This window comes from Diceros bicornis, chromosome 23, assembly GCF_020826845.1.
Source record: "Diceros bicornis minor isolate mBicDic1 chromosome 23, mDicBic1.mat.cur, whole genome shotgun sequence".
Taxonomy (NCBI): Eukaryota; Metazoa; Chordata; class Mammalia; order Perissodactyla; family Rhinocerotidae; genus Diceros; species Diceros bicornis.
In genome coordinates, this window is record NC_080762.1 from 47,665,614 (window position 1) to 47,685,846 (window position 20,233).

General features: G+C 39.0%; 1 protein-coding gene across 1 annotated transcript in view; it reads left to right on the plus strand.

The window, feature by feature from the left end:
• Nucleotides 1-20,233, plus strand: part of CEP162 (centrosomal protein 162) — an 89,983-nt gene that overhangs the window by 56,715 nt on the left and 13,035 nt on the right. The window contains exons 22-26 of the mRNA XM_058566688.1: nt 1,804-2,016; nt 5,654-6,306; nt 9,183-9,324; nt 11,308-11,406; nt 19,696-19,830. Of these exons, the coding sequence (XP_058422671.1) occupies nt 1,804-2,016; nt 5,654-6,306; nt 9,183-9,324; nt 11,308-11,406; nt 19,696-19,830 (1,242 nt within the window). The remainder of the gene's footprint in view (nt 1-1,803; nt 2,017-5,653; nt 6,307-9,182; nt 9,325-11,307; nt 11,407-19,695; nt 19,831-20,233) is intronic.

Here is a 20,233-nt window from a genome sequence, read left to right on the forward strand (position 1 = left end):
ATCAAGGTGTATCATAATATATAAAGAATCATTTTGGAGCCATATTCTGAAATAGATTAATTGTAGAATAAAATATCTCCTTTACTAAATAGCATGTTGGTAAAAATGGGGCTAATTAGATATGTATTATAACGAAAATTTCAGATTATGTGCATTTGTTCATGCTTTTATTTAATGGAGTATTCCATAGTTTAATTTCCAGTGAGAATTTTAAGAAAATTTGCTTTGTATGACAGCCACACTGCTATCAGTGACCAAAGAATAATATTAAAAAACAGAATTAAAGAAGATACAAATAAAATCTAATTTTCCCAAAAAAAGTAATATACATTTCAAGATATCAAAATTAGATTGAAAATATTTCTTAAAATTTTAAATGAATGCATTAATTGTAAATGTTAAAACCAATTCATTTTTTAAAAATCTTGATCTCTTTTTAATAGATTTGGTGTATATGTGCAAGTATATACCTTTATATACTTATATCTAATTCAAATAACTAGATTTTTAATACCAGAGTAAGCAAAGCTTTGAAAATTTTGGAAATGAAGTAAGTGATTGATATTTGTATCTGGATATATCCCAGTTTATGGTACATTTATTAATGTGCAAGAGGTCTTCATGAATGGAAGTATTTGCTATTAACTTTGCAAATGATGTGACCTTTAAATATCTCATATGAGCAATGTTCAGTCTATAAACAGGACCATGAGCATCAGCAGCCCATCCTGTCTTAGGAAAAGTAGTTTTGAGACCAGACCATAATAAAAGGTGACATCTTCAAGCCCTCATTACATGCTGGGCACTCTGCAAGCACTTCACCAAGATGAGTGTCATTTGATCCTCACTTAATTGTATAAATGCTGTAAAATTGGTATTGTTATCGTCCCCATTTTACTGATGAGGCTAAAGAGATTTTGATGGAGGAGTTCACACAGGTCATGAAGCTGGTGGCGCAGTCTAACTCCAGGTGTGCTCTAACCACTAGACTGCCTCTCAGGTGCTGTTTTATTGCATGTTCAGAGGCTAGAAAACTGTTCAACAAAGAATTTAGTATTTTAATCTATGTTTTTCAAAGATATTTTAACCATAATACCTTTAACAGAAGCAGGTATACAGACATATGCATATATAATGTCAAGCTGTAATTTCGGTGGACTCTAGCGCTGTTCTTTCTTACAGAAAGACCATATAATATGTTACTATTTTATAGACTAATGAAAATTAGTCTTTTATGAAGACTTCATTAAATGTCATGTAATCCTCCTTGCTTCTTAATTGAAAGAAGTCACTTTAAAATAGGTTACACTTCATTTGGAGGGGGCTGGGTAGGGTGGAGGTGTTTGTAGGCAGGGGCAGGTGCTTAGGAAGCTGTATGTTTATTGCAAAAAGTTCCCGCATTCGTGTGCATATGAGTAATTTCTCAGTCAGTAGATAGTATAAACACTATCATCTGAGGAGGTCTGTGGAAAAAAGGGAGGAGAAAGAGCTTTGTCCTCAAAAACACTGGCTATTACTAGTATAATAGTCCCAAGATCTATTTCAAATGAATGTAAGAGGATTTCTGTAAATTAACCAGTACTTAATTAGATGTTACGTAGAGGGTGTTTTAATCAGGTAATCTAGGAATATAAAATTTGAATTAATTTGTGTTTCTGTGCATTTGATTCAGTCTTCAGATGTAATGTAAACATCTCTTTGAAATCTAGACATGACTGATGTAGCATAATCTAAGTTTATACATTAAACTGCTTAATTTTAATATATTTGTGACCTTACATGTATACAAAAATATTTTAATAGGTTAAGGAAATGGAAGGAATTCTAAAGAGAAGATATCCCAATTCTTTACCTGCTTTAATATTGGCTGCATCGGCAGCTGGTGATACAGTGGATAGAAATACAGTGGAATTTATGGAAAAAAGAATAAAAAAACTAGAAGCTGATCTGGAGGGCAAAGATGAAGAAGCAAAGAAAAGCCTTCGCACCATGGAACAGCAGTTTCAGAAAATGAAGGTAAGTGCCAGGTAGCCATGGAGATGGGGCTCAGAGACAGACCATGGGGGCTAAAAGCTACTTAGGTCTCATTTTAACAAATAGCTCTAAACGTCCTTTCCCACAGAACCTTTACCATGAGTGCCAACAGATGTCAAAGAAACGTAGATCTGTCCTATCTTTTTGTCCTCCTTTACCAACTTCAAACGTGGAATAATCAAGCGCAGGATAATCTTTACATAAGTCCTTCTCAATGATATTAGAATTTGTGGAAATTAAGTCATGAAGGGCAGTGTAAAACGTCTCAGATATATATTCAGTATGAAATGTTTAAAAAATTACCAGAGATGGGGCTGGCCCCGTGGCGTAGCGGTTAAGTGTGCATGCTCCGCTGCTGGCGGCCCGGGTTCGGTTCCCAGGCACGCACCAACGCACCACTTGTCATGCCATGCTGTGGCGGTGTCCCATATAAAGTGGAAGAAGATGGGCACAGATGTTAGCTCAGGGCCAGTCTTCCTCAGCAAAAAGAGGAGGATCGGCATGGATAGTTAGCTCATGGTTGATCTTCCTCACCAAAAAAAAAAAAAAAAAAAAAACTACCAGAGTTGAAAATATTTTTCTGAAATTCACCTAGACAAGGGAGAGGTCATGAAAGAAGAATATGTTTTGGGGGTAGAGCCGGGGCCAGGGCAGCATCTGCTGAAAATGTCTTACTGTCCAAGTTTTCTGATCCTTCATCAGGAATGAATCAGAAAATACAAATGCTAGTATGACCAAGTATGAAACAGGACGTGACATTTAATTTACTTTTAAAAATTTGTTGAGCGCATGGTTTCTGCAGTAATTCATGCTGGGTGCTTTCACAGACGTTTTAGTTAATCCTGCATAATCTTTCCTGTCCCTGTGAGAAATAGATATTTTTACCCTGTTTTACAGATGAGAGAACTGAGATGTTCACAGTTTAACTGTATTGCCCAAGGTTCTGCTGCTGGTGAGGGACAGAGTGAGGCCTCAAACCCTATGCCCCTGCTTCTGGGAAGCAGATCTCATTCCCCACAGATTTCTGTCCTGAGAGAAGCAACACATGATAGAATATTAGATTCCAGAAACAGAAGGTTGAGAACCTAGAAATACATTGGCCTGCTAGTTAAGGTCGTAGCACGGAGTTTGGGTTTCCTTTATTCCACCCACTTTTTTCAAATCTCTCAGCCCCTACCTGCTTCACTTTCTTCTCTCACTATCCTGAATTCCAAGGTGTACTCCTCCTTTAACTACCCAGTTTTCAACCACCCGTGACTTACTCGCCCTCTGTGGCAGTTTACGCACCTCCTTCTCCACCCCTCTACTCACACAGCTTTGTGCTTCAGAAGGATATTGCGCATTGTGAGAGGAGGGCCGCCACAGGTGTGTAGATATCCAGGCTCCAGAATTCCCTCAGTGCTACTTGGTAAGCCTAGTGCATGTGGCTAATCAGTTCCTTCTTCCACTGCCCTAAGTGTTCCCTCCAAACTTTCCATCGGGTTCGTCTTGCCCCCACCCCTGCCCCACTCTACTTTTAGCAGACTTGCCTCCTGTACATGGGAGACTGGAGCGTAATGGAAAACACACAGGCTGTAGAGTCAGACCAGGCTTCAGTCTGGGCCCAGTTTCACCATTATAGCTTCATGACTTTGTGCTAATTACTTAACGTCTCTGTGCCTCATTGTCCTCATATGTAAAAGACAGGTGGTAATAACTGACTTATTGCCATTTATGCCACTTTTACTCCTAAATTTCTTTCACTTTCTCTGTTCCTTTTCATCACCATGTCACTCTATGACCATCATTAATAAAAGGTAAAAAATGGCCTGGATTATTGTCACAACCTCCTGACTAGTCTACACATATGCACTTCACCCCATCCTCTAATCAGCTCTTGACACTAAAGTCAAAAATATATTTTCATATCTCTCTGTCTTATACACACACAGACACTCCTTTGTTTATACCCCTCAGTAACTTCCTGTTTCTCTTAGGATAAATGGCCTACAAATCCATGGATGGCCAGGCCCCTCCTTTCTCTCCAGTGTTTTCTCACACCGTGCTTCCTCTATCCAGTCATACTGACCTGTTTCTCCTGCTTGCCATGTTTCCTACAGCCACAAAAATATGTATACTCTGTTGCTTCTAACTGGTGTGCTCTGCTCTCCTCTTTCACAGTTAAGGTGTTCCTGCCCTTCAGCTCTCAACCCAAGCATGTCTTCCCCAATGAGACCTTCTCTGGTCTCCCTGGTAGACCGATTCCCTCTCTAGGCTCTCTAGCCCCATGCAGCTCCCCTTCATTGCATCCACCACATTTGTAGCCATTTGATTGGATCGTTAGTGATCCCTCTCCCCATCCAGCTTCGGGATTTCATGATGGCTGGGGCTGTTCTGCTTTTACTGACCGCTGTATTCCATCATTCAGCAAGGTGCCTGGCACAGAGTAGATACTCAATAAATATTTTAATTACTTAATCCCTAATTCATCGGCTATTGGAAGGATTGAATGGCGGAATATGTGTAAAGTCCTAGTACCATTTCTGGAGTGTAGCAAACACTCAATAAATGATCATAATAATTACAATTATTTATTAGTATTTCACTGACCAAATAGTGGCAAAAATTCCAACCCACAACCCCATTTTTATGTATCTAAACCTACCCATGCTAACTTTTTCCTTTGTTGCAATCCCTGCCCCATCCCACTCCTGTTCCTGCTCACTTCCTGCCACTTCCTCCTCTCATTTCTTCCCAGTACACACCAAGCATTCAGCTGCCTTCACATGTGCTCTTCCTACTTCCAAAAGGTCCCTGCTTCCACTTATCCCCAATTTTACACTCATCCCTCAAGGCTGAACTTAAATGTGCTCCCTCTGTGCAGTCTTCCCACGTTCCTAGGCCTGCAGACACACTCGAGTGCCTTGTCCCCTCTGCACCGTGTTCACAGGCCCGTTGTCGTGGTTACCATAGGGTGTTGAAACTGTTGCCATGTCGCTCTCCTCCCAGCCTGTGAACTGTTTGAAGGCAGGAACTGAGTTTCTTTTTCTCTAGAACCTAGCACACAGTGGTAGCTCAGTATATTCAAAATAAATTTAATGATGAATAAACACTGTCCGTGCCTCCCTCCAGAGTAAACTATTTAGGTTATTTCGTTTGTAATACTAAAGCTCCAGTATACAAATTCCAAGCTGACTTATACTCTATGAGATTTCTAAATTGATGTTAGGAAGTTGAAAATGTGCTGTTTCTTAAAGGCTTCAATACTCCCAATTGCTTTCCCTATTTGTCCTCAAAGAGTATAGTTTGTCAGTTTGCACAGAGAAGAGTACACAATAATTGGTTTGATGGTAAGGTTTAAAATTAAATTTTAGGGGTATATAAAAACATGTAATTTAACATTTATGAAGCAATATATTAATAATGAAATTATATGACATATATTGAGAATATGTAATGTTATGCTCTTAAAAGATTAGGACTTCAATACATGTGACTGACTCAAGGAACACAGAGTTGGAGGCATCAGAATATGTAATGAGTACCTGAATGAAGAACTAGGTAGGACCTGGTAGCATGCAGGGCTTCAGTAATGAAATGTTTAGCAGCGGTTTGGCGTTACATGGATTCTTTTTTTCAGATTCAGTATGAACAAAGACTAGAGGAACAGGAGCAGCTGCTTGCCCACAAATTGAAGGAAGCATCCCAGAACCAACATGACAGCTCCTCCAGGGTTAAAGCACTGGAGAAGGAACTCGACGACATTAAGGAAGCCCATCAACTCACTATAAGAAAGCTTGGAGCTGAAATAGACATTCTGAAACATCGGAATGCTGAATTAGAACTCAAGAAAAATGACAAAGATGATAAAGATTTCCAGTCTATAGAATTCCAGGTGGAACAGGCTCATGCTAAAGCTAAACTGGTAAGACTCAATGAGGAGCTGGCTGCAAAGGGGAGAGAGATACAAGACCTTTCGAAGACTGTGGAGAGGCTTCAGAAGGAGAGAAGAATGATGCTGTCTCACCAGAACTCTAAGGGTAGAGAGGAAGTGACTGCAAAAAGGGTGAAGAAAGATGTTCTGCACCCAGGTAAAAGAAATATTGCCCCTTTCTCTGGAACCCTGGATGGCAAGCCTTACCAACCACATACATTTACTGATTCCCGTATTTCAGAGGTTTTACAAGAAAACTGCAGATTGAAAAGTGAACTGGAGAGATTAACTGTGGAGAGGAATGAACTGAAGATGAAATCTGAAGTAGCAATGAACCAATTTGAAAATTCTATGAAAAGGTAAAATGTGAATTTGTAAATATATGGGGATGTAAAAAGATAAAAATTTAAAAATTTTAAGATGTATTTAGTTAGACCCTAAACTGAATTTATCACCAAATTTTAAGAAATTGCATTACATTGTGAAGCATAGGTGTGTATTTCAGAGGAGGATTCTCTACCTGTTGGAAGCCCAGATTCTGATGAACCTGAATCTCCATGTCCTGGGGCTGACCAGTCTTGTTTTTCTTCACGTATCTAAATGGGGTTAATACTCTGACCCACTGGGCCTTCTTGCAAGTGAACATCATTTATGACTGCCATAAGCAGATTGCTGTCAGAAAACAGCTGTTAAATCTAGTTGACATTCTAAGAGGAAAAAGTCCTCTTTTCCAGAATAACTCTTGATCACGTCCATCCTTGCCTTCAAGAACTGTTACACTCATCCTTTCCTTCTGAGAATCTCTAAGTACCGTCTCCTGCCTCTCCTCTGGGCCTCCTGACGGGCTCGCATCTTTTTCGTCCCTCAGTCCTAGTTCTAGTCCTCGTGCTTTCAGTACCCGTTTTCTACAAGTAGCCTCCTCTGCTCTTTGCACCTCACCTCCTCTTAAATATGGCTCTCATCTGCTGCACTCTTAAACCTGGCCTTTCAGTAATGACCTTTCCAGACCAAAGGAATTTCCTTTCCTTGACGTTGTTGACTACACTGCCTTTCCCGGAGTGCTTTCCTCCCTTCCCCTCCAAGGCTTGGCCGCTCTGACTAAAACTCCTTTTCTGTTCCTTTTAACTGACTCCTGACTCCTCTTTATTCTCCCTCCTTGAAAATCTGAAATTCTACCAAAGTTCCGTTTTTAGCTTTCTGTTTAGTCTCTTTTCTTTCTCCATTGCTAAACTCATCCATTCTTATGGCTTCTGTGGACCATGACTTCTATTTACTTTTTAAGGCTTGTTCTCTTTCCTGAGCTTAGATTTAAATCTACAACTATTTGTTGGATTGTTCCTCTAGGAATCAGCAGTATCTCGAATTTTATCTGTTTTTTACCGATAGAGTAGTTTCTCTTTCCAGCTTCCGCATTCTGACTATGATCATATTTATTCAATTGCCAGGCCCACCTTTACCTCCTTTATTCTGTGGGTTCACAGTCTGTGGAGTACTTCCTTATAGCTATTTCTTATTTTGCTTTCTTCCTTACTGTAGTGCGGCCTACCTGCTTTACTAGACAGTTTTCCCACCTTAATCTCCCTGATTTTGGTTTCTGTCTCCCTCAATCATCTTGCTTAAAAACTATTAATATTCTTTCAGTACTTCTGTATCTGAGTCACTCTGCCCTCCACTGACTCCCAGCTTCCTCAAGTATCAAGACTCAATTTCTACCTGGCATTTCAAGTCCCATCACTATTCTAGTACTAGTCGGTGGGCCTAACCTGTCGAATTTCTTTACTGCCTTTTGCTCGTTCATGTTTCAAGTCCTACCTCTTCCATAAAATATTCACTAGAGCTTCCCAGGAAATTTCCTGCTCCCGCCTCCAACTGCTATATAACTTACATACACCAAGAAAGCATTAATCATATACTGCCTTACAGCTGCTTGAGAATGGATGTAAGGTTTCCTTAAATCCTTTTACAACCTGGTGTAGGAGCAGAATGAGCATAGGAAGCACTTCTCCAATGCTTAGTGATTGATTGGCAGCCACGTCTGATTGAGTCATCCTGCAACCGTATTGCTTCCAAATTGAAACCTTGTTTCTTTAGTTCTGAATGTGATAGTAGCAGTGAAGCTATTTGGAGAGAATCACATTCTTTCCTAGAAATAATTAAAAATTCAGGTTTTTCCTGTAAATTTTCCTATACATAAATTTTAGTATTGTTATGCTCTTTCTCAGACAGCTCTGGGTCGGAGAAGTGACGAGTAACCTTCCTAGTCCCAGTTTTAGGCTGTTTTTACTATAGTTCAGTGATAGCATGGGTGCTTTCAATTTTATGCTTTTCCTAGGACCCTAATCTCGCTGTTTCCATGAAGAAATATTCAGATAGTCAAATAAGCAACTGATATATTTGTTTGTGGTTTGAGAATTGCCATATTAATAAGTATCAACAGTGATTTACTAAATATCTGCTTTGAGTAAAATCCTGTCATTTTTTAAATAATTTTTACGATAAGAGAGGAAATGTTTATCTGTAAGAAATGTATCAAGTCTTTAGTCATAACTTTACCATTTACTGAACTGCCTCTGAATGCATCAGTTTTGCCACAGTGACAAATGAATAATCTCTCACACTTAAGGGTCCAAATTAATTAGGTTCAGATTACCCTGTGTCCTAAGAATTACGTAAAGATCATTTTTTCCTCTCAAAATGCCTTGAGGCCTGGAGTCATACACATGGACCAAAACCTGGTGAATGTTGCCTAGAGACGAAGCATTGAGATTCTAAAGGAAACAACTGTGATTTTCCAAGTAAGAATCTGAGCAAGAAATCTGACAAAATGGCAGGCCCTTTGCTCTGACTCCAACAGAACACGTAGAACATTTGATTCCCTCAGAAAGTGCAGCCCTAGGCTGGGGGTCATGTGGAAGGCCCAGACTTTGGGGTTCAACTCTGCTGGGCTTGAACCCCAGCTCTGTGACTCAGTGATCTGGGACCGTAGATATATCGCTCTTTCCTAAACTTGGGTTTGCTCTTATAAAATTCAGCACACAACAGTGAGCTCGTGGAGTGGTTGTAAGTACTCGTAGGCAATAATATGTAAATCGCCTAGCACAGTGCAGTAGATATTGGTGTCCTCTCTCCCTTTGCTTCTTTAATTTCTAGGCTTCTTACACTATTTTTGTGCTAACTCTGAATTAGAGGTAGAAGAGCCACTTTTATGTGTGGTTTTCTTTCATTTGCCCTAAAGGGTCAAGGAAGACACTGCAGCACACATCACATCTCTCAAAGCATCTCATCAGAGAGAAATAGAGAAACTCCTCTGCCAAAATGCAGTAGAAAATTCTTCTTCCAAAGTAGCTGAACTGAATCGTAAAATAGCAACTCAAGAGGTAGGGGACTTTAACAAACTTTCTTTGACGTTAATGTCATTTTTTTTTTCTGGGACTGTTAACGGAACATTAATTTGGAAATATTTTAACTTCACTTTTTGAAGTTTGTGTTAAAAATGGGAAATTATTGTCAGCCTGATTTTTTTTTCATAAGAGAGATTGCCATCACCACATATTTAACTATTCTACTTTCAAGTTATACCTCTAAATATGTGTTTTTACAGTTTTGTCCCTGTAAGGGATGGTTCAGGGATATGTCTAATGTGACTGGGGCCTTAGTACTTGAACTTGAATGTTGAACCATCCCTCTCCACCCCAAGTCCCAACTGACAAGTGATTATCCTAGTCATTCTTCTTGCCCCATTTCTTTTCCTTTATTAAACAAGGAATGATTTGGGGTCTATAGACAGTCAGGCACTGGGGATAAAATAATGAACAGACAGATGTACGCAGCTCCAGCCATTATGAAGCATAGTCTTCTAAGAATTATGACAGGGTATGCTGACAGCTCACATTTCCCCAAATGTGTCTTCCTTCTTGGATAGTATGTATGTCTACTTGGAATATCTATGAATACCTACTCTGGCGGCCCACCTTCTGTGGTGTTAGCAGGTTGAAAAAACAGCATGAAAATAGAACTTATATCTGCAACTTATTTTCAAATGGTGTATCCATGAAAGGAAAAGTAAATATGGCAAAATGTTAGTAATTGGTAAATCAAGTTGAAGAATATATAAATTTGCATTATGCTCTCCATCTTTTCTATAGGTTTTAATTTTTAAAAGCAAGCCTGGGGGAAAACTTCAAGAAATAATTATCTCATCACCTCTCCCACCTATAATTATTTAATAGCCTCTTAATTATAAACAAATCGCTCAACTGGGAAGTTTGAATATGGACTGGATATTAGATATTATGAAGTTATTGTAAATTTTCTTAGGTGTAAAATGTTACTGTGATTTTGTGAGCAAAGGCCCTTATTATAAGGAGATACATGTTGAAGTAATGGGCTATTTAAGGGTGAAATGTAATGAGGTCTGTAATTTAATTTCAAGAAGCTCAGAAACAAAGAACTTTGACTGTCTTAATACTTCAATGAAAAAAGATTTACTTTTCGAAAGTAACTATTCATGCAGCCTTGCAAATAACCTCTCTAGCTTTCTCCCCATAGGAGTGGGGTGTCAGTGGGCGGTGTAAACATTGTATCAAGTGATTATATAGTACGGAGCAGTCTGGAAGAGGTGGGAAAAGTGGTGTCATGCTACAGGGCCATAAATATGTTATTTTCCCAGAGTTCTAAATGTAATATTGTAAAATTGAGAGATAAAGGGAAGCCGGCATAGTCTGATTGTTAAAACCATAAAAGTAAAGCATTAGAGATAAGATATGTGAATTTTTCCTAAGTTTTCAGTTCCTTAATGAAAGTATTTGTTTATGTATTTAGTTTCTTTGTCTAAAAATATGACTCACATTCATTTTACAGATATTATTAGGTTTGTGTTTATTTAGTCATTTTATAAAAAAATTCTGCTTAAACACTAAGTGTAAAGATAATATTGACCACTTTCTTCAAAATGCTTCAAGACTTCATAGATTAAAAGGTATTTTATTTTTATTACTTTACAGATTGAAAGGTACTTTTAATACAAAGATATTTTTCGGGCCTCCAGAAGAAAAACACTAGATACTAAATACTATATAGCCTCTTTATCAAGAGGCTAAGTAGTTACAGTCATTAATTTGTAATAGGTGTGGAGTTTTATATTAAATGTGGAAACAAAGTAACAAACTTATCAATGATTTTAATTCATTCAGTGAACTTAATTCCTGTGGCAGTTTATTTCTCTCTTAGAATTTGGTAATTTTAAAATATCAGGATCTTTTTTATTTTTTAGTACAAACAAAAGTCATTAGTTGGCTTTCTTTTTCAAATAACGTTCAAAGAAAAGCTTTATTAACTCGGTACTTCTAACAATTTCCTAGGTACTTATAAAACATTTCCAAAATCAAGTTAATGAGCTGCAGAGTAAACAAGAGTCTCTTGTAGTTTCTCAAGTTCGAGAAGAAATCCTACAGAAAGAGGTAAGAAATAACCAAAATGGGTTAACATAAAATTTTGTTAGCCATTTCAATCATATTCATATTTCTGTATAAATTTTTAACTTAAATCCACAAATAGACATAACTTGAAAATATCTATCACATGTCAAGAAAATGTTAATAACTTGCTTATGGAAAGTCTGCTTTCCCCAGATGAGGCTCAAATATTAAGTTATTTATATGTTTGTATGTGTTGAGATTTTCTGGGCAGTGGGAAAGTGGCGGGGGGGGCAGTTGGTTCTTTTGTTGGATTTTTCAGGAGGTAAAATTGGATGGTTAAGACCATTTCTGCATTAAGTACTAAGACTAATTTGGTTAAGAAATAGGTAAAGCGACCATGACAGTGATGCTGGATCACCAATAACAGTGTCATTACAGACAATAGATCTTTCTGGAAACTCACCATTTTTATTACTCTCAGATCCTTTTTATTCTAGAAAGTGTGAAAAACCAGATAAGCCGGCATTCTATTCTTTGAAGCATATACACCACTTTTTATTATTCATGATTTATTAAATCACACAAGCAAAACATAGCTAATTGCATTATGAAAAGGTACATTTAAAAACACAACACTTACGCAACTGTCAAATTTTAAAAATCTTGTAGTAGTTGAAAGACTGTAGTTCAGCATTGTACATTCATTTTGGTGTTTAGGATGTACATAAACTTTGTCAGTATAAGCAGTAAATTTACAGAACCTCACAGACCTGTAGTAAAATTTTTAGGAAAAGCAATAAAAGGAAGTTTATGCTCATGTTTGCGAGATAAAGGGCAAAATCAGTTTTAGTCAAGTTATAGTGTTCTTAGTTTAAGAATAGCTAAAATATTTTGAAAATAGAAAAGCTGCAACAATGATTTTCAAGCCTATTTATTGGAACACTGAGTAAAGCACTCCATCTCCTGAATAAAAGTGATGACAAGCTGCCTTTTAATAAGGAGTCTGTCTATCATGGCTGTTTTAACAGGGCCAATTTATTCTCGATGCTGGTACCCTTCCGAGGGCCCTCCCGCATGTCCCGTGTGTCATGAGCATTTCCTCTAAGGCTGGTGGGAATATGAACTATTCCCTGCCCTGTGCCAGCTCCAGGACTTGTTCAAGCTACTATTTCCACTGGCTTCCAAACTGCCTCCCTGCAACAAACTAGGCATTCATAGAGCTCGTCTTGTTTGGTTCCCTTCTGGTGAACCACAGTCCTGCAGTGCTGTTAGCTGGTGTTGGAAAAGTTGTTTCATATATCGTCTGGTTTTCTGGTTGTTTATGATGGGAGGGTAAATCTCTGTCTTTTTTACTCCATCATGGCCACGAGTGAAAGCACATTATACATTTTAAAACAGTGGTAAACTCTCTATTATTTTTTGACAGCTTGTTTGTTTTTAAAGTAATTTTATAGAGCCATATGAAAACTGAGTGACAATCCGAACTTTTCAGTGTAGTTCAAGTCATTGGGAAGTGGACCATCTCCTACCCTAGCATGTTAATGGTGGAAACCTGAAATGAGTTTTCCATCATCTGCATTTTGTTCCATGCCTTTGTTACCTAAAATGTTTTCAAACCACATCTCTTTAAAATCATATCTCCAGCAATGGAGTGCAAATCTTTTCAAGCCTCTCGTGTATCTTCATTCAGTTGATGTTAACTCAGGCTTGTGTCCCTCAAATCTTTTGTTTTTTTAACACTCTAATGAATAATCTATGTTTTAGCACTCGTCGTAGACTTTCAGTCTTCTTACTCTCCCACTCCTAGTTGACTCCAACAATCTTTTGTTCATTCATTTCCTTGCACACTGAAATTGTAGAGAAAGGACTTGAGTCTTTACTCAGACCCCCTAGAGACAACTGAGAGGATTAATGCTATTTTTATGTTCTGCAGGTAGTATATGCAGTTTACTAGTCATAGACTCTTTTTCATCAATGGGGTTTTATTTTTTAATTTGTATAATATTCTATAAAAGTTTTAGAAATTATTCAATAGTGTTCTCTAGTATGAGCCCAAGGATTATTGTGGCCGGTCATAAAAAATATCAAAATTCTTATTGTAATTTATCTCAAATATTCTATAACTAGTTATTATTTTATGAATGAATAGTGGAATGATCATGGGGTATATGATAAGGTGTGGGTTTAAATTCTTGATTTACCACTGTAAGGTTCACTAGCAGATTCAAGTAAACATGTAGAGTCACACAGTGACCATAGGCCACACTAGGCACTCTGGATCCGGGCCAGAAAATAGCATGACAGCGAGGCAGCATCAGGCTTTCTCTTTAGTGCGAGTAGTTCGCATAGCAGTCCACACAGCTGTCCAGGAGACAGCACAGGTGCAAGGGAATAAGACTCACACCTGGCAGGTGGAGGAACCACCCAGGCTTAGATGCCCCATGTTCCACAAGAACCAGTGTCTCTTATAATAACCTGTGCACAGTGGTTCCCGTAAGGACATGCCCAGTACAGGAGTCACCACACTCAGGAGAGCCCAAACCTATCGCTTCCCACCAGGTATTTCAGTTCATACAGAGTCACCTAAGCCCAGATGCTTCCACCAGTTGGGGCATTGTTACCACAAGCAGTGTGCCTGGTACACAGCTGACATCCATCTTTATCCAGAGGAGAACAGAGCTAGAAAGTTAATTGAACCTGAAATCAGTTTCTCATTTAGAAGAAAGAATTGTATTTACCCACAGCCACTTGCTAGTGTTTTTAAACTCTCTCAGCCTCAGTTTTTTTTAGCTATTAAATGAAATAAGATCTACTTCCTAGCATTCTTCATTCATTAATTCATTTAATAAATACTTAGTGAGCAGGTGTCAGTAACTATTATAGGCTTTTGGGATATAGTAATAAATAAAACACCTGAAGGTCCTGCCCTCAGGGAGCTTGCATTGTAGTGGGTAGGACAGAAAATAATCAAATAAACAGATACATACAGACTATAATGTCCCCCAGCTAACTTCCTTTGCATCAGAACTGAATCACATACCCACCTCCAAACCAGTTATTGCCAGAGGCAACTGGATAGCAATATTGTAATGGGCTTAAACCAATCAGAATTTACCCCAGAGTTGACTGTGTGAACACCTGAACAGTAATTATGGCCCTGCTGACAAAGGAATGGCTCTTTAAAAGGCAATGCCTAGTGTCTCCTTCAGTGCTGGACCCCAGTAGAGTCTAGACCCTCTGGATTAAGTGCTCACAACCACTAGCCATTCCTGGCCCCCCTCACATTTTAGGTTATTGGTGTTACAGTTTACATAGTTTTTATATTCTATAACTAATAACAGATTATCACAGTTATGATTATTTTTACTCGTTTAGTTTTTAACTTTAGAGTTATAAGTGAATTATGCATCACAATTACCATATTACAGAATCTAACTTTGAATGTGTATTTATCATTACCAGTAAGTTTTATGCTATCTTATTATGTTTTTATGATGTTAATTACCATCCTTTTTTCCCCCAAAGAACTCCCTTTATCATTTTTTGTAAGGCAGGTCTAGTAGTGATGAACTCCCTCAGCTTTTGTTTGTGTGGGAAAGTCTATCTATCTCTCCTTCATTTCTGAAGGACAGCTTTGCCAGTTATAGAATCCTTGGTTGACACTTTTTTTTCTTTCAATATTTTGAATATATCATTCCATTCTCTCCTGGCCAGAAACATTTCTGTTGAGAAATCTGCCAGTAGTCTTATGGGGGTTCCCTTGTATGTAGTTTCTCTCTTTTCTCTTTCTGCTTGCAAAATTCTTTATCTTTGACTTTTGACAAATTATATGTCTCAGTGTAGCTCTATTCCGTTTCAGCCAATATTACTTTAAATATACTTTTCTGTCCCTCTCTCTTTCTCTTCTCCTTTTGGAATTACCTTAATGCAGGTATTGTTTCTTTTGATTATGTCCCATAAGTCACATAGGTTTTCTTCATTCTTTTTCGTTTTTTCTTTTTGCTCCCCTGACTGGATAATTTCAAAGGGTCTGTCTTCTAGATCACTCATTCTTCTACATGGTTGAGTCTGTTTTTGAAGTTCTCTATTGAATTCTTCAGGTCAGTCATGGTATTTTTCAACTCTAAGATTTCTGTTTGGGATTTTTTTAATGGTTTCTATTTCTTTATTGAACTCATTTTGTTCATGCATTATTTTCTTAATTTCATTTAATTGTCTTTCTCTATTTTCTTATAGTTGACTAAACTTCTTTAAGAAGGTTATTATGAATTCTTTGACAGTTCATAGATCTCCCTTTCTTTAGGGTGAATTATTGGAGCTTTGTTAGTTTTCTTTGGTGGTGTTATGTTTACCAGATTTTCTGATCCTTGGTTCCTTAACATTAGTATCTGCATATTTGGGCTCCTCTTCCAGGCTTTACAAGTTCACTTTGGCAAAGACAGTTCTTCACCAGTCAGCTCAGTTTGGGCTTCTGGACATGTCTACTGGTAGTATCCTTGGGCAGGTCAGGCTTTCTGTCAGTGTCTATTTTTGGGCAAGGCCACTGCCTGAGCTCTGAGGTAAGGAGGAAGTGGTGTGTCACTGGCTGAGAACAGTTGGATAGGACTTCTGGCTTGGTTCCCTGCCTAAACGAAGGCTATAGCATGGGCTCTGTGGTTGCCTGCATCCTCTGGTCAGGCATATGATATGCTCAGGACTGGGTACTCTACTCAGTCGTAGGTGGGCCTGTGAATTAGCTTCTCTGCCTTAGCAGAGCAAGACAGGCCCCAGGGCCTGCACAGCTCGTTGTTTGGGGACCCAAATCAGGCAAGACTATGCACTGAATTCTCTGGCCAGATGGAGTCACTGGTTTTGCTCTGTAGATGGGGAGAACCAGAGTGCTCTCTGTTCGACTGCCGCTGTAAGCAGGGCTGTTGGGTGAGCTCTGCAGCTTCCCATGTGCTCTGGTTGGGTTCCCTGCTCAGACAGACTAAAGGCTGTATTCAGCAATGGGCAGAGCTACCAATTAGTTTCTGCCTGGGCGCAGTGGGAGAACCAGCTCCAAGGTCAGTAACGCTTTTAGTGATCTTGACTCAAGCCAACCAGTGTCCCAAGTTCCCTGGCCGAACAGGCCACTGGCTTTGCTCTGCAGACTGTCAGTTCTGCCTGCCAGACTCTGCTCTAGCATTGCTGGACTACACAGCTTTCCAGGTGTTCTGGTCAGGTGGGGCTGGGAACTTCACTCAGCAGTAGGCAGGGCTATGACTCAATTTCCCTGCCTGAACAGGGGCAGACCAGGCTCCAGGGCTGGAAAATCTCTTCGTTTGAGGACCCAAATCGGGCAGACCTGTACCCCCCCAAGTTCCCTGGTCAGGCTGCGCCACCGACTTGGTTCTGCAGGTGAGCAACGCCACTGGTTGGGATTACTACTTGGGCTCTGCATATAGGAACTCGGTCTGCCAAGATCCAAGTGCTGGTTGTTGGAAGCCCCTCACCTGAAGCTCCAGAGACTAAAGCTTCTCTGACAGTCAGATTCCCAGGGGTCGAGCCCCACAGATTCCCCTGCAATCCCTGTGCGGTGAGACCAGAGTGGGTTCTCCCGAGAAGTGACCCACAATGCTAGGGGGGCTAGATATCACCCCTGGGCTCTCTTTTCCTACTGGAGGAACTGTAGGCTCAGGGGAAACCTCTCAGCCTGGTGCCGTGCTGGCCTGTGGGGGGCAGGGCAGTGCAGTCAGCTTGCAGCTGTTCCTCTTACCCTTCTAATGCAGTCTGTCTTGGTCTCTGTGGTGCAGGGAGATGCTCCGGCCTTACCCCCCTGTTCTAGGATTCTCTCAGTGGTGTCTTGTCCTTGGATAGTTGTTAGTGTTCTTCTTGTGAGGGGAGCAAAGTCAGGAATGACCTGTGTCGCCATCTTGGTGACATCACTCCTCCAGTCAGTATATATCTTTATTAGCACTTTTATTATGCCATTTTATAAAAGAGGAGTCATAATAATAATGATGATAGTTATCATTTATTAAGTGTTTAGTTATGTACTAGGCACTGTGATAAGTGCTCTGTGTGGTTCTCACATAACCCAAAAGAGTAGGTACTATTATTTCCATTCTATAGATGAAGAAATTGATGGTAAGAAAAATGAAATAAGTTGCCTGAGGTTACCAAGCAACATGTAGAAGTGCCACCATTAGAACCCAGGGTTTCTGACTCCAGATCACAGGCTCTTAATTACTAATTTATTTTACCAATCCTCTCTCATTGGACAGGGGACAATTAAAACAACAAACAACACTTCAAGTTGTTTCCAGTTTTTTCTACAGTATTCAAGTAGCAGACAGCATTTTTGATCATGCATCTTTACTTATGTATCCAGTTACCTCCATAGGATAAATTCATTAAAATACAAGGATTTTTTAAAAATAGATATTCAACTTTAATTATACTCTTAAAGATGCTTTTAAGTAGGTACAAATGAAGGGAAGTTTTCTCTACTCTGTGTCTAGAACCAAATTATTACAAATCTATGTAATTTACAAATGAATGTTTAATCATTGAAAGGGAAATTCATTAATTCAGGAATAATTGCTAAACACCTACTCTTTGCTGTGCACAGCTCCGTGTGCTGAGAATACTGAGGAGAACAAGGTAGACAAAATCCCTGCTCTCATGGAGCTTATGTTTTATTTGGGGAATCAGACAGTCAACAAATGTTAAGGTTTGATAAATAAAATTAACTGAAACAACATCTGTAAAGTACTTAGCATAGATAATGTCGTGACTCACTGCTACTTGTCCTTTAAGACTCGACTCAAACCAGGTGCCTCGGGTCGGGAATCCTGCGGCCCACCTCCACTTGAGTTAGGTGTCCCTCAGTTATCACCTCGCTGCTCCTCGGGCATCTCTCCATCGTAGCACACCGTGTTAGAATTCTCATCCACTCAGCCGCTTCATTCACTCCACCAGAACTTCCCAGCTCACCTACCAGGAGTGGTACCTGTGGATCACAAAATAGTAGTGGCTGGAAGTGTTGCCTAATGACAAACTCAAAATCATTTTTCTATCATGAAAAAGTTTACAGAAGTTGGAAGTGATGTTTGACCATTACATGTATGACTATGCCTCTGACAACTTTCTTAGTTCAGTAATCATTGTTTTGTGTGTATGTGGTTTTTTGTTATTGGGTTTTTTTGTTCTTTTTTTTTAGTTTTTAGTAATCTTTTTTGACACATAAGATGTTTATGCCCAGCACTTGTCACCACAGCATATTATAACCTTTCTGTGAATCATCCCAGTTAAAGTCTGCATGTTGCTTTGGTCACTGATGACATAACAGATATTCAAATTTAAAATATTTAGATTTGCCTCTGATTTAATTTGCTTGTATTTTCACATTCTTTAAACTAATTTAGGAGGAGTATTTTTTTTTTTTTAGTACTATCAGTGTTATTAGCTACTGGGTGTTTCCGTATAAGACATGAATGAATTTAATTTTATCCATTTTCATTTGCCTTTTTATTATTTGCCTTTTGATGTTAATAATTAGCAAATTATCATAGTTATATGGTATAAAGAAAATTCAGTTAATTGTTTCACCAAGAAAGGTCCCTCAAATCCCCTCCATCTTACTCCCTGGTGCCATAAAAATATTACCATTTTCTCTGTAGGTATGAAAAAGGAGGTGGAGCACTAGACTGTCACCTCCATGAGGACAGGAACCGTGTCTTTCACATCTGCATCCTCAGGACCTAAAACAGCAGCCAGCACAGAAAGAGTTCAGTACTTCATCATCTCTATTTTGCATACATACATTAATCTGTGGAATGAATTATTATAAATTATAAAGTGGTAAGAGCCAGAAGAGAATCACAAATAGAATTTATAGGCAGTTGACAAAAGAAAGCTCCGTATCTATTGAACTCTTTCTCTGTGTTGGGTACTATACTGTGTTAGGTGCTTTAAATATATTATTTAATCCTAAAAGTAATCACCATATTAACAAGTGCTTTGTAGCAAACCTGAATATACCCAAGAAAGTGTCCAACTTCGTTTTGAGCACCATAACCATCCTGGCATACATGGAGGGGAGAAGGTGGTCCACTCATATGGAACCTTTTGGAATGTGAGGTCACTTCAGAGCTAGGATGACCCTTTACCTCCTGGACATAGGGAATGAAAGCTATTAATTATTCTAACAACTCAAGATACCTTTGTTGCTAACAAGGTGTCCCTTATCTGGAGAAATTTTATGCAAAGCAGATATGGCAAACATTCTCGCTTCTTAAGACTACCTGTTTAAAATGAATTATTCCATTTTGATCATAGTTTTTCATTTACTTCATTCCTCAATTTTAGATCACAAAACTCTTAGAAGAATTGAGAGAAGCCAAAGAAAACCATACACCAGAGATGAAACATTTCATGGGCTTAGAAAAGAAAATTAAACAGATGGAAATGAGACATGAGCAAAGAGAGCAGGAACTTCAACAGGTAAAGTAGTACATCACATTTACATATTTGTATAGTTCTTCACTTTTTTTTTTTTTGTGAGGAAGATCAGCCCTGAGCTAACATCTACCAGTCCTCCTCTTTTTGCTGAGAAAGACTGGCCCTGGGCTAACATCCATGCCCATCTTCCTCCACGTTACATGGGACGCCTCCACAGCATGGCTTGACAAGTGGCGTGTCGGTGCGCTCCAGGATCCAAACCCCGGGTGCCACAGCAGAGCACACGTACTTAAGTGCTACGCCACCGGGCCGGCCCCATAGTTCTTCACTTTTAAATACCTCCAGTTTGCTATAGTTTTGTCATCCCTAGCAAAACTTACCTTGAAGGGTTTCCATTGTATTTTGATCTTGTTAAAAATAAATGCATAGCTTTTAAGAGAAAATA